Here is a 14,737-nt window from a genome sequence, read left to right on the forward strand (position 1 = left end):
TGTTAATTCCCTTCCACCACGTTGCCGCCCAGGATTAACTGTGGTATCGACGCTCGTTGACCAGGTCGATTGCATTTCCTACCAGAATTCCCTTCGCGGTTGTTGCTGCTGCTGCTGCACGCTAGACGTGCTGCCCCATCCTGGGCTGCAGGCGGTCCTCCCTCTAGGACTCCTGGATGGTCCTTGCTGTCTGCGTCGGCCATCGGACCATTTTTTTTTTTATTTCTCTATTTTCTGACTTTGCAGTATATTTCATTTTTCCTTACTAGGGTTTAATCTATTGAGGTATCCGATTCACCATCCGACTTGAGTTTCAGTGTCAAGTCCGGCTCTGCTTCTCGATTGTTTCCTTTTTCCTAAATACGGGTCGGCTACCCTTGCATCCTGAAGGTCCATTGCAAAGTGTTGGAGCACATCTGTTGGATCTTCCCTTCCCACCAAAGACTCGCGCTCGCTTTAATCTACTAATCTCATTGGATCTCGACTTCATCACGGCCAAACGCATCTACGTTACTCCGCCGTTGGGCATCGCCTTGGACTCTTTTACAACTCCCCGTTCGATCGCGTATTCCCCGCCAAAACAAATCTGGCGTGCGCATGGTGCAAGATGCCTTTCTTCACTCGTGTCTTTCGAAGTAAAGACGCCAATGCTGCGAAGAAAGCAGCCAAATCCCCAGAAGTAGAAGAGAAAGGGCCCGCAAAGCCCACATGGACCGACGCGTGGCAGCGATCCGAAGTCGCCCCGGAAGAGGTCCAGGAGCTCTTGAGGGGGTGCACTCAAGAGCTGAAGGCACGAGGTATGTGTTTCTATCTTTGACTCGGTGTGATCCACCGCCCCTCTGGTGTACAAGTCAAGTCAAGCTTTGCGCATTCCTCAGTTTGCTGATCCTTGCCTCGTTCTCCTTCTGACAGCTCTTCAAACTCCCTTCTTACTTCTACCCTTCCGCCCAAGCACCGACGCCAGCGCTGCACGTACCTTCATCCGTAACTATTTCAATCAGTCCCTGGAAAGGGGCTCGCCTCTGAGTGGGGATGCATTGGCACAAGAACTCCGGCTGTCGGACCCCATGGTGAGCCATTACAATTTTACTACCTCCTGATTCTGAGGGGTCATTTACTCATTGGTATTCTGTGTATGGAGTAGGTCCTGTGCAGTGTGCTGAAATGGTGTTGGAGTCGACTCCCTGGAGGAGTCGTTACCTGGGAAGCATATGAGCTGTTCAAGGTTGGGGAGCAAGGTATGTCCCGAGCTGCGTTCTAGTCAAGAACGTGCGCTAATGATCCCCAGATTCCCAATTCGCCCCCGACGCATTCACGACTTTCATTCCCATCAGTGTCGACTCGGACGCTCGGTCGAAGATCGTTTTCGACTTTTTCGACCTCCTCGCCGCCGTCGCAGCACATGGCAAATCTAATGGTCTTGGTGGACGGAAGCTCTCCCGGTATGCCGGATGGTGGGCGTTCGATCACGCAGATACGGGCAACGGTTTTGAGGCAGCTTATAAGAACTGGGCACGGTATGTAGCGGATGTTATTCACCCGACCGCCTACCTTTAGAGTGGGAATTTGGAAGCTGACGTCTTGCAGGGCCGCTGATGCGACAAGTCATTTGTTCTTCGCCTACCTGCGATCCTTGTCGCCCGAATTGCGCGGGGTGAATGCCATCACAACGCTCCCCATCTCCCTTCAAACACTTGTCCAGGCAACGGAATATCCGCCAGAGTCGCCCACCCTGCTTCAGGTCTCCACCACCAGAGTCGTGATGATTGTCGACACCGTCTCCCCGACTCCATTCGCCCTGCTGCGGCGCGCAAAGAACTTCGAGTACAGAGACAGCGACCGCCATCTTCAGGAGTTCGCCAGCTTCGAGGAACCCACCAAAGCACTGACCGATGAATGCCTCCGTGTGCTAAAATGTATCGCTTCCATCAACCAGTCGAGTGCACCCGAGCCGGGATCGGCGACTAGGGAAGCCTCGTGGTCGCGATTTGAGGACTTTGGATTTGGCGGGGCCCTTGAGTCTGACTTGGATGATGATTTAAGCGCAGCTCGTCTAGCCAGAAATGAGTTCGGAGGTGGCTTGAGATCCGCTCCACAGTCCGGCGCAGGTGACCTCGGTCGGCCCACGACCCCATCATGGGCAGACTTCATGTCGTCTGGCTTCGGTGACGATAACAGCGGCCTGAAAGGCCCGATTGCTCCGTTGCTTCTTCCTCCTGACAAGGTTCTTCCTCCTATCGGAAGCGTCCGGGGTCAAAGCTCGCAGTCGCACAAGCGCAGTTTGAATGACGAGCCGTCCATGGAACCGGGTGAGCTGGCAAGCATCACCACTCTCGATCTCGATGACTCTTTCTGGTGGGTGTGGATCAGTAGTTTGGCGGGTGAGGAGCCCGTGTCCCGAAAGGCCGTTTTTGGCCGGTGTGCATTGCTCGAGACCGTAATCAAAGACACAAAGTGGTTGGTACTGGAAGAGCAGGTGAAGGGCGCAGCGCCAGAGCCAGAACCCGGTGCATACATCGTGGAAAAGAAGCGCTTCTTTGGTTTTTCGACTCGTAAACGTGGTGTCGGGCGTCGCAAGTCCTCTGCTAAGAAAGTTAGTGCAGTGGAAGACTCGTACAAGCGGCCGGACAACCAAGCTCCCCAGAGCAAGACCAGTATTGCCCCTGACCAGCATGCCCGCATCCAAGCGGCAGCGGCAGCTCTTCAGAAGCGGCATCGGGAGGAACAAGAAGCTGCCAATGGCTCTAAGAACGTCCCGGAGGATGTCAAGTACAACACCAAGACGAACTCTGTCATGACGCTACAGCCGTCGATCGTGAACGAAGCGTCTCAGGCTATGAAGTGGGCCACCAACTACGATAAAAACACCTACCGAACTGCTTACTTGAGTAACAGCCGTGCAGGAACTGGTGCTCTACCAGAAGATGCCAAGGTGCCCATCGAACAGCCTAGCACCCCGACCTCCCCGACGGCGAGCACCACTGCTCGACAGGCACCGCCACCTTTACCGAAGGACACCCCTGCAAGTTCCCCGAAACGTGCAGTCTCCAGAAAAGAGGTTGCGGTTCAAGAGGAAAAGACGGAAAGCAGGGCTGACAGCCCAAGTCTTGCATTGGAGCTGTCAACCACTGACTCGCTCCCGAAGCAGTCCATGGATTCGGAGGAGTCTGGGCGGAAGCTTAAGAAGAAACCTGGCAACGCCGGTTTCAAGAGTATGTTCGGAACGGTTAAAAAGAAGAACGAAACTGAACCGAAGCCGCCATTGAAGCCCACTGGATCCGCTGTTGCCGCCGCTCGCGCCGCACTCGAGGACAAGGCAAGAGCCGCCCAGGAGCAGACCACGCGCCCATCAGCGAATGGCAAGCCGACTTTGAAAAAGAAGCCGGTGCCCATTACAGTCCCTGTTGAGGCTCCTAAGCCCGCCGAGAGTCCCAAGCCTGCCGAGCCTGTTGTGGAAGAGAAAGCCCCCGTGCCCACTGAACCCACGGTTGCTTTGGAAGCACTCAAGCCCCCTGTCACCCAAAGCGATGAGCCTCAGATCCGCCGCCAAGCCGAATACGACGCTCTCTCACGCATTGATACTAAGGAACGAGCAGCGGCCGACCAGGAATTTTCCAGGTTTGACCAGGGACCCCTGGTGGAGCAGCCTGCTTTCGTCCCAGATGACTCTCCTGTCTCCGAAAGATTCCCTGAGAAGCCTGCATCGTTTCACTCTGCCACCGATCGGGTCTCCGTTGAGCCACAGGATGAGCCCAATTCTGCCCCGAAGCCGATGAACACATCCTTTGACCGCTGGGCCCAGATCCGCCAGAACGCCGCGGTGAGGGCAGCTCAGGTAGAGTCGCATGCTGATGATAGCGACGATGACAACACTAGTGAAGAAGAGAGTAAGTGAACCTAGCTTTTGCGTTTACTATATATAAACATGGCTCTTAACATGAATCCCTTTAGGCTTCGAATCCCGTGCGGCCCGTATCAAGGCCAGAGTCGCCGAACTGACTGGCAACATGCAAGCTGCAAGCAAGCCTTGAAGCTAGTAGCTCCAGTTTCTGCTAATTGCTTTACTTTCGCTACTGTCGCTCAGTATAGTACTTTCGCTATCACTCATATACCACTGTATTTGACCCCAATGCTTTTATACGCCATTTAATATGTTTTCACCTACCCCTTCGCGTCCAGGTCCATCCCGCCTGCCATTTTTCTGACTGAGCCGGACCCATGGCAACAAGGTCTGAAGATATTGCAAGCGCATGACAGACATACGCCGTGATGCCGTTCTACGCATGATTGTTTACCTTTTTTTATTATTCATTCGCAGTTCTGTTCCTCTCGCTCCTACTGCCTGTCTCCGTTAAGCGGGGAAGTTGGTAGTGGTAGCAAGTTGTCTTCCTAATCGAGTCTTATGCTGGATTCTTTTGTGCTTTCTTGTCGTTGTTATATTCCCCTCTTTGTTGTGCCTGCTTCAAGTTAACTTTTGCGATTCCTATTGAGTTCGTTGGACAGTTGTTGTATCTTTCGCAATATATCCAATATACCTCAGCCGTCTTTCTCTCTCTCGCTCGCTATGCTATGTATTCAGCTTATTCATTGTGACAGTGAACCTGATTCCAGAGATCTGGTTTTTATTAAATTAATATATATATAGATATTCCTATGGTAGCAGATATTAGACGCCAAGCTTGACTTATTTCGCAGAAGAGTGGGTCAATCAACATGGCACCACGGGACTACTGAAACAATGAAACAAAAAGCAGAAATAGATAACAGAAGTTATATCCATTCGAAGTTAATTATCTATTACATGTGCATATATCGTCCAACCCATTATTTATTTTCCCTCAGATCACAGCATCATACATGCGCACGCCGGTTTCCGCAGCACCGGCGTATGCACGTATGCACTGTAACAGAGGTTCTCATCACATAAAAAGAAAAAAATAAAGAAAAGAAAAACAGGACAATCATGCATGTCAGTTCACGCCAATCAAACATGCAGTCAACGTATGGTACTTGAGATGCTGTACTTCGTTCCTACCAACATAGTGATTGATAGTTAGTTAGTACACAGCAGTCCAAATTCCAAACGCATAACACGCTTGTTGAGTATCAGGGTATCGAAAGTGTAGAATAAAAGAGAACAGAACAGAGAAAATCATCGGAGGCGTGTAAATGGAGACGATGATTCGCTTTAGAAGTGCAGAAGAAGAACAAGGAGATGATGGTGGAAGTCTATCACTCTCTAGTCAATGCCAAAGACCAACAAGGGAACGACAGAAGAACAAATACGACCACTCTATATGGTGTATCGCATACGTCGCGTTGCTTCAACAGCGACAATAGCACTCAATGCACCAATGAATAAACAGATCGAGATAGCGTTCGGGGTGCTTTTATCTAGATTCATCCATTGGGAGTCCTGAGCCGTGCCGTCACGTTTCGTGCTGCCGGGTTCAAACACACTGAAGACCATCCAGCTGATGAAAGTACCGAGGAACTGGGGGAGGGTTGTGTAGACGTTTAACACGCCTAGGTAGATACCGGCGAGTTCGCCGGTGGATGGGGTGTTGGAGACGCCGTCTTCGACGTCGCTGTCGCTGTCTGGGTCGTGGTGGTTGAGGCGGAGGACGTCCATTTCTGTGTCGTTGGTACGGTCACTGTAGGCGGAGGGCCCGCCGGAGATGAGGCTGGAGGAGGTGATCATTGTTACGCCGGAGGAGCGGGAGGATTGTGAGGGGTTCATGGTGAGTTTGTTGATTTCTATCCCCATGAAAGTGAAAGGAGCCCAGCAGGTGACAGCCCAGGGGATGCCACAGAGAGCGACGAGGAAGGTTGCGACGGCGCGGGAGCGGGCAAATGGTGCAAAGATCATGGTCGCGGCGAACATGACGTGGGAAATCAGCCAGGTTGTTTGGAGATCGGGGCGGATGCCCATTACTGTCTTGAGCAGTGAGGCGAGGCCCGGAGGTGGGCGTGGCGTGAACCTTGGTCGTTTGCTGTCGGGTGGTTGGACGCAGAACGGTAGGAGAACGGATCCGATGAAGGTCATGGAGGAGAAGACGACTAGCGATAGACTGCCCACTCGGCCGACTTCTCCAAGCATATCGGCTGGCTGTGTAGCGTCCTTGGGGACCTCGTATCGAAAGTATGTTTCTCCGACCCAGGTGGTGCTGTAGAAGAGAAAAGGGAACCAGCCTGCGGGTTATATGATTAGTACTTTCCTTAAGACTGGTCTATAGGGAAAATATGGCACAGTACCAATCCACGCCCAGAATTGCGCCCAGCAGATGGCCTGAATGCGCGGTGGTAGATCCATGGTGGTTTTGATGAGTTGAGAAATGACCTGTAGCGTCCCAGCCTTATCGTCGGAGTCTCTGTTGCATGCGTGTCAGTATTTGGAATGGCTAGACCCCATTTTACATATTTGTCTTACCTCGCAGTGACCAAAACTCGCTCCTTAACTGCGTAGGAGGTAACGAGGACAGAACCGACCAATGACATTGCTGCAATGACCGTCATTTGCTTGAACTGCGTGTCGCCGATTATGGCGCCAAATATGCTGACAGTATCGATCGATCCGATAACATATCCAATAAGCTGACCAACTGCGGTCATCCGAGTCGCTATACTCTTTTAGCTACTATACTTTGTAGCGAGGGGCAGAAGAGACATACCCCATGCTGATCCAGTCTGCTGCAAGGGAATGGGCAATGTATCGACAATTAAACTGCGACAACACGCTTGGACTGGTATGGGTTAGATCTGAATTGAGAAAGATTATGGGTGATGCGGACTTACCAACGTTAATAGCGAAGTCCACGGCGTAAATACTCAGAACTGCAAGCGCGATAGTGACATTTTTGGTCTGAAGCGATAGACGATCTCAGTAAGCTTCTGGGTATGAAGAGACGTAAAGAAGGCCAGTCGCATGCTATCAAGTACCTTTTCCGCATCCTTAACGAACATATTGACGATCTCAGTGGTCCAACCAAGAACAAGCAGGCACGTCGCGACGACGAACGAGCCGACAATCATGAAAGGCCTGCGTCGCCCCCATTTGGATCGAGATCGGTCAGCAATGACACCAATCAGTGGCTGGATGATCAAGCCAGAAAGAGGGCCGGCGATCCAGACAAGCGAGGTCTTGGACTTGGTGAGGCCCAGCTGGAGCAGGTATGGGGTGCAATCTGCGTTGCAAGTTAGAAACGTTGAGCAAGTAGACAGGAGCCAGCAACGCGCATACAAGTCATTTCAATGCCCCAGGTGAATCTGTCGACAAGAAGCGAGTCAGTCTATTTATGCGCATACTTGACGGTTGCGGTCTTTCGATTGAGAGAAGCTGAAAGAGGATTGTCGAAGAAATGAAAAGGAGGGGAAGAATACATACTGTAACCCCAATAAACTAAAGGTCAACAGCACCATGCGCACCCACTCCCTTCGTCCCTTGATTGAGGGTGTTCCCACCCATCTTGCAGCTTGTGGCATTCTCAAAGTCTGAATGCCCGCATGCACTTGGCCCTTTTTTTTCACAATTCTTGTATGCTTTCCATGAACCGCGGGGGTTCGCCTTGAATTTGCGCCTGCGATCAGGCCAAAACACGTGCAGATATAGCTAATCGATCCTCAATCAGGGTAGACTCGATGCTGGGACGGTACGGAAGCTAAATTGTGAGTTCCGACGCAGAAGGACGAGGCAAATGCGTGATGGGTCGTAGGCAGTCGTCGCACGGTTCGTTGGGGGATAAAAATAGCCGCGAGGATGGAACAGGGTCCGCGGTCCGCAAAAGGTCGGATGTCGTCTTATAAAGGGCAATACGGGAGCTCACGGAGGTTTTCGTGTTCGGGGAGAGCGACAATAATCGTTTGAAGCGAAGCAGAGGAGACTCCAGACCGGCAAGAAGAAGGGATGGGAAGAAAAGAGGAGGGATGGGCAGCCAGACGACAGGCGAGGCCGGGCTGAGCCCACCAAAAGCGTACGCATGCGGGCCCCCGGCCCGTCAGGTACCTCGTCTTATCGGCACCGGCCACGCTGAGACCCACCACCGCGACGGTACTTGTTTATTAATAGCGGGTGGTGTGAACGACCTAAGGCAAGGTCGGGGGTTTTAAACCAAATCTGAAACTGGGGAAGTATGTCGTTCACTTTTTAGATTGTCCTCTCCAAACCCAATTAATCCTACAAGGCATAAAACAAACTAAGGCACAAGGCAAGGGTCAATAATACAGGTACCGTCTTGCTACGGTCACGCGACTATTTCCAGGCTCCGGTGAAGGACAGCGGCGGTCCCAACCGACCGAGGGTGGTTCGTTACGTTCTCTGCATTCGTTTCTAAAAAGGGGTTTGCGAATAGATAACTCCAGTCATTGCCCAGCCGACCGATAAATAGTCCCGAGTGCTTCATTTCTGTCATATCATCCCAGATGCCCCGTCATACCATGATTCTCGACCGAAAATCAATCGCATTAACATCTTTTTTTAGCCTTTTGTTGTGGCAATTTCTTTTGGTTTTTGTTTTCATCTTCATCCATCATACCCCGCCTACCGCCTTTATTTACAAACGGTTGGGGGTGGAAGTCAAGGGCCACTGGTAGCCAGCAGCATCGCTGAACTTGTAGCCGAAGGACGCAGTGAAGTCATCGAGGACAGCGGGTCCGCGGGAGCCTGCACACACCATGAGTCAGCATGTAGGCAATTTTGATAAGAGTAATCAGAATATTTACGTACCATAGGGGTATTCCATAGGGATGATCTCCTTGTTGTCATCCAGGTAGTGCAGGAGAGGAGTGAAGATCCTCCAGCTGGCATCCAGCTCATCGTCACGGACGAAGTTGGAGTGGTCGCCCTTCAGAGCATCCAGGATCAGGGACTCGTAGGCTTCGGGGATCTTGAGGTCGGAGAAGCGGCGGCGGTAGGTGAGGTCGAGCTCAGTCACGACCGTCTGCATGGACAGGCCAGGCAACTTGGAGTTCATCTTGATGTACACGGACTCGTTGGGCTGGACGCGGATAACGAGCTCGTTGCGAGGGATGTCCTTGAAGATTCCGGAGGTAACATCACGGAACTGGATACGGATCTCGGTCTTCTGCTCGTTCAAGGCTGCGAAAAGTGAGTAAGCTGACCGTGCGACGATCGCCAGGAAAGAGGTACATACCCTTGCCAGCCTTCATAATGAAAGGAACACCGTCCCACCTCTCGTTCTTGATGTAGGCGACCATAGCACAGAAGGTGGGGCAGCGGGAATCCTGGGGCACGGTCTCGTCCTCCTTGTAGGCGGGCTTGCTACCATCCAGAGATTTTCCGTACTGGCCAATGATGACGTTCTTGGGCTCAATGGCGTCCATCGCACGCAGGACACGAACCTGGCCAAGGTTAGTAACCGGGATCAAACGATAGCCAAGCGCACACTATACCTTCTCGTCACGGATGTCCTCAGCGGAGAAGGAGATGGGGCGCTCCATAGCAAGAAGCGTCAACACCTGGAGAAGGTCTAAGAGAGTTTTTAGTCAGTATTCATGTCGGAAACGTCGAGCGAGACTTTGAACGTACGGTTCTGCATGACATCACGGATGATGCCGAACTCATCGAAGTAACCACCACGTCCCTCCGTACCGAAGGGCTCCTTGAATGTGATCTAATAAAGGTCACGCTTTAGCAATCGTTCAGATAGTCTAGGAACAGCGATATATCGTACCTGCACGTTATCGATGTGGTGGCGGTTCCAGGTGGCGTTGAAGAATTCGTTTCCGAAGCGCATGATAAGGATGTTCTTGACCATCTCCTTACCCAGGTAGTGGTCAATACGGAAGATCTCCTCTTCCTTCCAGTTGGGCTCCAGGGCCTTTTGGAGATCGCGCGAGCTCTGAAGGTCCTTGCCGAAAGGCTTCTCTACCTGTGTAATTGAAAAGACAAACGAGTAAGAACAATGGTCACTTGCATGGTGATACCGGCCCAGGATTGACTCACGATGATACGAGCAACGCCGTTCTTGGGGTAGCAGTTGCGCTTGAGTTGGTCGGAAACGGTGGTGAAAACGCTGGGGGGGAGGGCCATGTAGTAGATTCTGTTCTGCTCCTTCTGGCCCTTCTCAATCTCCTCGAGGTGCTTGTTGAGGTTGATGAATGAGTCATCCTTGTCGTATTGACCGGAGATGTAGGTGCAGAGCTGGCAGAAGCTGTCCAGCTGCTCTTCGATTTCCTTGGTGGGGGTCTTGATGTATGAGCGCACACGCCTCAGGTACTCCTCGTGGTCCATGTTTGTCCGGGCATATCCGACGATCTTAATCCCCTTGGGGAGGAACTTGTTGCGATACTGGAAGCGCAATCAGCAACCACACTGGTGAGTCAAAATGCAATTGGATCTATAAGAGGACGTACAAGGCCGAAAAGTGCCGGGAACTGTAAGAGCAGGTTAGCTTCCTATATGGTCGACATGAAACAGGGGGGTAATCACTGACGGTCTTCTTCTTGGCAAGATCTCCGGAGGCACCCAGTACTATGATGACCGTGTCATCTTTGAGTTCCATGGTGCTACGTAAAACATCCATGTTAGCCAGACAGCAAGACTATAGCTTGACGATTATAGTGTGACAGGGATCGGGTGTAGATCGATGATGCAGGTCGTTGCCCGCAGTCCACTACAGCAGGGAGGGGCAAGGGAGTTGATGGTGGTGAGTCAGAAGGATAGTCCGTTCGTTAAGACCGAAGGAGTAATCCTGGCGACGAATTGGAAAAACAATGAAAAGCGAGAGGCCTGCCGGTGAATGTTGGGGCGGCCAGCTTGGTATGGAGAGTGGGTGGTGAATCCTCACGTCTGGGCGGCGGGCAGGGAGGGACGGGAGTGGGAGGAGGAGGAGGAGGAGGAGGAGGAAGAAGGGTGTGATGTCAGAGAGGGAGACCGCAAAACTCACCCAGCGTTCTGGTGTTCCTCAGTGCGTGCTATCGTGCTGGCCATGATTTATTGATGTGAACAACCACGAGGTGGGAAGGGAAGATGAGATATCGTTGGAAAAGGGAGGAGAGGGAAACACAAAGGAGAATACAAGAGAGACAGCAAGGACAGAGAGGTTTGTTGGAAAAATCCCAACAGTTCCGGCGGAGCAAGTACTTTTTAACACCGGAGGGCCTCTCGTCGAGGAGGAGCTGCAGTGAGCCCGGGTGGGGCAGCTTTGTTACTACTTTGTTACTGGGAAGCCCGGCTTGGGTTCCTTTCCACTACGTCGATTGTCTGCCGCGGGACCCCGTGAGTTGTTAGTGAGTAGTGAGGACTGAGGAAGTAGTTATCCAATTCTATTATTCGGGGTTATTTTACATCATATTAGTTATTCTCTTGACCCTGGTATGATTATTTACTCCGGGAAATGCTTCCTTTTTTATCCCTAGCATCCCCTAAATTGTCACTTCCTCCGTTCCCCTCCAGAGCCGTTGTGGCAACCCATCTATCTCTCTTATATCATCGCTAGGTAACGCAATGAAGTCTTTCTCTACCATTTGAATGAGTTATCTAGATATCTTTTGTTCGCTGCTTCTTACGAAGCATCCACCACCACTCAACCTACAACTCTATCTCTCAATCTGAATCAGGAGCATCATCGATTAAACTAACAGCGCCTTCTCTTTTAGACGGACTGATTTATCCGAGCCAGGTCCGCTGTAAATCTCCTCCCAGCTCCACTGAGAGCCACACATAGAACGGATGATGCCCATCTAAGGTACACCTTACTGTTGCATGCGGAACCCCCCGCGTCAACTTATCTCAGTAGTCACTACTATTAACCCTCCGACCCTGATCTGACAGTTTGATCCTCTTCCCGGTCTAAAGAAATAACAAAGGAATGCTGCAAAAGTAAGGTGCCGAGTTTCTTGCGGTCTGACGCTGTACTACATTGGTATATGCGCGGGGCACGCGCACCCTCGAGTTTACTGGCATTGTGGAGCAGCTCCCAGCCCATTCATGCAGGTAGGTCAGTCAGCTCAGGACCTGGCTTCCTTTGTGATAACGATAGTTCCATGCATTCCGGTCATAGCACCCAGATTTATTAGAATTTAGGTCACCTTCCAAGGTTAACGCCGTAAGTAATGCAATGTCAATCTACTTAGCACCATCCACTTATTTCCCTAGGTGAAGCAGAAACACCGTTGCGCAAAATTCAGGGCGACCCAGACAAGATTCCACAATGGAGCGATTTCGGACTATTCCACAGGATGAATAGCAGCGATCGCGCCAGAACAATCACACCAATTTAGTGGAAGAAACTCCTGAATGCGCGTCTCCGGTGACCAGCTTCGTGGGGATGGATCGGCCAATTTGTCATCTGGAAGGACGATACGGATTCTATTTTCCCGTAGAATAAGCGCAGCAACCATGTATCAAACCGAACTTTCGGCCCAGACAAGTCCGGAGTTAACGGGCGTGATCCCGAAACGGGGGGGCTGGAGTATCTACGGAGTATTGTTCTCAGCTTTTTGCCTATTGTTGCTTATTCCCACGACACCCAGAGCTCCTCGTATCGATGGCACATCACTGTCATCACCATTCTCTTTGGTACCACTCCATCAAAATTTACCCCTCCTTCTTGCGCTGAAAAGGAAAAAAAGAAGGGCATAGATGGGTATTGCGTGCTCTATGGGGGTCCCCCCTCAGGAGAGAAACATCATGTCAGGTTCGTTGCCGACTTCCTGGTGGGGCTGGAGGGGACGCTTGATTTCCAAATATGTATCCCGGTCTGATCGCTTCTGGAGGAGAGTCATCCTCCCCGTTATAAACTATACCTCCACCATCCAGTCATACACCCGTACAACTCTGCTGCACTACCCTGTAAGAGGTAGTTTAAGCGCCATGCTGTCTTGCAGCTACTTTCACGCTTACTCGAAAGTCACAAGATTAACTCCTTGTCCATTTAAACGGGGGAGCTCCTGCAACTGGCCGCCACCCCAGCGATAGAAAAGCCAATCCCTTATCAAGATCCAGGGTGATGGGGCAGTTGCCGTCATGGGTGGAAAGAAATCCGGCAAGCTGTTTTGTCAGCTTGGGGCGCTCTAGCCAAAAGCTCTCTCCGCTGCTGCAGAGGGGACCGGCGGGTAGCCAGGAGTCTTCGGACGACAGTAGCCCGGACGGCAAAATTGGTCAGGTGGGGTGGGTTAGATGGAGGAGCCCCAAAGGCCCCCGAAGGTCGTCAAATCGATGATCATCTATCTCGGAATCATGGAGAAGTAGTTTATCCGGTGAGGATCCCAAGACGGTTTAGTGTCCCGTAGGCGGTCTGCAACTTCTTCCCCATCACGGGACTTCGGCTTGCCCTGGGGTGGTCCGGCTCGCTAAGCGTCCCGTTTGGGGTTAGGGCGAGCCGCACCGAACACACCTCGCAATTTGTGAGCCTTGTGCGTTGTCCCGTTACCCTATCGAAGCGACGACAACCACGACAACCCGGACGACTTTTGCGGGTCATACCTCCCTTCCTTCGACTTGTTTGCGTTGCCCGCTGCTGCTCAGAGAAACGCCGTCAGAATGCCTTCGGAACAAGGTCACAGACGTGAGTGCCATCTTTTTCCGGATATCAAATATGTGTGCGCGATGGTTGGAATATGGGGATGGAGCGGGAATAGATGGAAATATGCGGGCGCAATCAGGGCGAAGTGCTGAATGAAATGCTAACTATATATTTTCTGCAAAATCTAGTCTATGTCAAGTAAGTTCACCACAAACCGTCCGCCGTTCGAATTCGCGCACATATTCGGATATGAAGATCAAAAATATCAAAATACATGTCGGGAAATCAGTGATACGGGCCAAGCGATGGAATGCAACGAGAACAGTCCGATTAATACGAATTCTTTCTATAGGGGTCGCCACGTGAGCTACCAGCGCTCCAAGCGTACCGTCAACCCCAACACCAGGTACTTGCGATCCGCACCGATATCGATATGGAAGCACAAGGGAATCTGACACATGGGTTATCTAGTCTGATCAAGATCGACGGTGTTGAGAGCACCGAGGCCGCAAAGTGAGTAGCGAACGGGTCCGGAAATGAGAATATCAGAACACACAGCTAAGACGGGATCTCTTTTTTTTACAGCTTCTACCTGGGCAAGAAGGTTGCTTTCGTCTACCGGGCCAAGCGTGAGGTCCGGGGCTCCAACATCCGGGTCATCTGGGGCAAGGTTACCCGTCCCCACGGTATGTGATTGCACAGCTCCAATGCGCGATGATTCACGATGGAATATCTCCCAAAATGCTATCGGTGTGATTTTGCTGGGATCGGGAAAGTCGGTAAACTAACAATGGCCTCTTGCGTGAACAGGTAACTCCGGTGTTGTCCGTGCTCAGTTCCGCCACAACCTCCCCCCCAAGACCTTCGGTGCTACCGTCCGTGTTATGCTGTACCCCTCCAACATCTAAATGACGCCCCTTTTGTTACGTTAGTTGGCACTCCGGATTCTACGCGCAGTCGGTCGGGCAAGGAGTCGACGGAATGACGCCGAATGTTGAGATGGAGTTGGCGGGTTGATAATGTTCGTGGGAGAGGCAGGGCCGGTCAGCCCTACGAATTAAAATAAAAGAACTCTTATCTTCTTTTTTTTTCAGCATGGTTATTTGTCAGCCCATTTTTCCCCTAGGCAACGGACGAGCTTGATATCCCTGGTTTTTTATCTCTACTGAACCGGGCACAAGCATGCTGTGCCTTTGGGCCGACAACATGGCTCCCCGTGTATCTGATGCTCATAAACCACAATCCATACCATT

At 51.6% G+C, this 14,737-nt stretch overlaps 5 protein-coding genes across 5 annotated transcripts; 3 read left to right on the forward strand and 2 right to left on the reverse strand.

Annotated features, from left to right (window-relative positions):
• Positions 1–607: 607 nt before the first annotated feature.
• Positions 608–4,031, forward strand: ASPBRDRAFT_26212 (uncharacterized protein; the record flags this gene model as incomplete). The annotated part of the gene is made up of 6 exons (XM_067622243.1): positions 608–797; positions 913–1,070; positions 1,145–1,238; positions 1,289–1,517; positions 1,588–3,887; positions 3,952–4,031. 6 exons carry the CDS (start codon positions 608–610, stop codon positions 4,029–4,031), a joined length of 3,051 nt encoding a protein of 1,016 aa, XP_067482903.1.
• A 1,262-nt stretch (positions 4,032–5,293) lies between these two features.
• ASPBRDRAFT_115434 (putative sucrose transporter) lies at positions 5,294–7,482 on the reverse strand (the record flags this gene model as incomplete). Its single annotated transcript, XM_067616898.1, has 8 exons — positions 5,294–6,192; positions 6,256–6,371; positions 6,431–6,620; positions 6,672–6,743; positions 6,796–6,862; positions 6,940–7,184; positions 7,241–7,266; positions 7,385–7,482. 8 exons carry the CDS (start codon positions 7,480–7,482, stop codon positions 5,294–5,296), a joined length of 1,713 nt encoding a protein of 570 aa, XP_067482904.1.
• A 757-nt stretch (positions 7,483–8,239) lies between these two features.
• Positions 8,240–10,525, reverse strand: ASPBRDRAFT_37954 (glucose-6-phosphate dehydrogenase). The gene is made up of 9 exons (XM_067623841.1): positions 10,452–10,525; positions 10,372–10,392; positions 9,962–10,306; positions 9,690–9,887; positions 9,545–9,629; positions 9,409–9,485; positions 9,150–9,357; positions 8,723–9,094; positions 8,240–8,659 (listed from the first exon to the last, which is right to left on the reverse strand). Exons 1-9 carry the CDS (start codon positions 10,518–10,520, stop codon positions 8,550–8,552), a joined length of 1,485 nt encoding a protein of 494 aa, XP_067482905.1. The 5' UTR covers positions 10,521–10,525; the 3' UTR covers positions 8,240–8,549.
• A 1,601-nt stretch (positions 10,526–12,126) lies between these two features.
• Positions 12,127–13,161, forward strand: ASPBRDRAFT_376783 (uncharacterized protein). The gene is made up of 3 exons (XM_067623779.1): positions 12,127–12,538; positions 12,592–12,656; positions 12,736–13,161. Exons 1-3 carry the CDS (start codon positions 12,257–12,259, stop codon positions 12,935–12,937), a joined length of 549 nt encoding a protein of 182 aa, XP_067482906.1. The 5' UTR covers positions 12,127–12,256; the 3' UTR covers positions 12,938–13,161.
• Positions 13,162–13,501: 340 nt separating this feature from the next.
• Positions 13,502–14,392, forward strand: ASPBRDRAFT_26215 (60S ribosomal protein eL33; the record flags this gene model as incomplete). The annotated part of the gene is made up of 6 exons (XM_067622245.1): positions 13,502–13,526; positions 13,673–13,682; positions 13,837–13,890; positions 13,956–13,997; positions 14,070–14,170; positions 14,295–14,392. 6 exons carry the CDS (start codon positions 13,502–13,504, stop codon positions 14,390–14,392), a joined length of 330 nt encoding a protein of 109 aa, XP_067482907.1.
• Positions 14,393–14,737: the final 345 nt, after the last annotated feature.

This window comes from Aspergillus brasiliensis, assembly GCF_001889945.1.
Source record: "Aspergillus brasiliensis CBS 101740 unplaced genomic scaffold ASPBRscaffold_2, whole genome shotgun sequence".
NCBI classification, from domain to species: Eukaryota; Fungi; Ascomycota; class Eurotiomycetes; order Eurotiales; family Aspergillaceae; genus Aspergillus; species Aspergillus brasiliensis.

Excerpts from the sequence above, each read along its gene's own strand:
- ASPBRDRAFT_37954 (XM_067623841.1), bottom strand. The coding sequence starts at position 10,520 with ATGGAACTCAAAGATGACACGGTCATCATAGTACTGGGTGCCTCCGGA. Across the intron at positions 10,307-10,371 it reads TCCCGGCACTTTTCGGCCTT|TATCGCAACAAGTTCCTCCC; the intron begins GTACGTCCTCTT and ends TTGCGCTTCCAG. Across the intron at positions 9,095-9,149 it reads CATTATGAAGGCTGGCAAGG|CCTTGAACGAGCAGAAGACC; the intron begins GTATGTACCTCT and ends CACTTTTCGCAG.
- ASPBRDRAFT_376783 (XM_067623779.1), top strand. The coding sequence starts at position 12,257 with ATGCGCGTCTCCGGTGACCAGCTTCGTGGGGATGGATCGGCCAATTTG. Across the intron at positions 12,539-12,591 it reads TGTCATCACCATTCTCTTTG|AAGGGCATAGATGGGTATTG; the intron begins GTACCACTCCAT and ends AAGGAAAAAAAG. Across the intron at positions 12,657-12,735 it reads GGAGAGAAACATCATGTCAG|GAGAGTCATCCTCCCCGTTA; the intron begins GTTCGTTGCCGA and ends TCGCTTCTGGAG.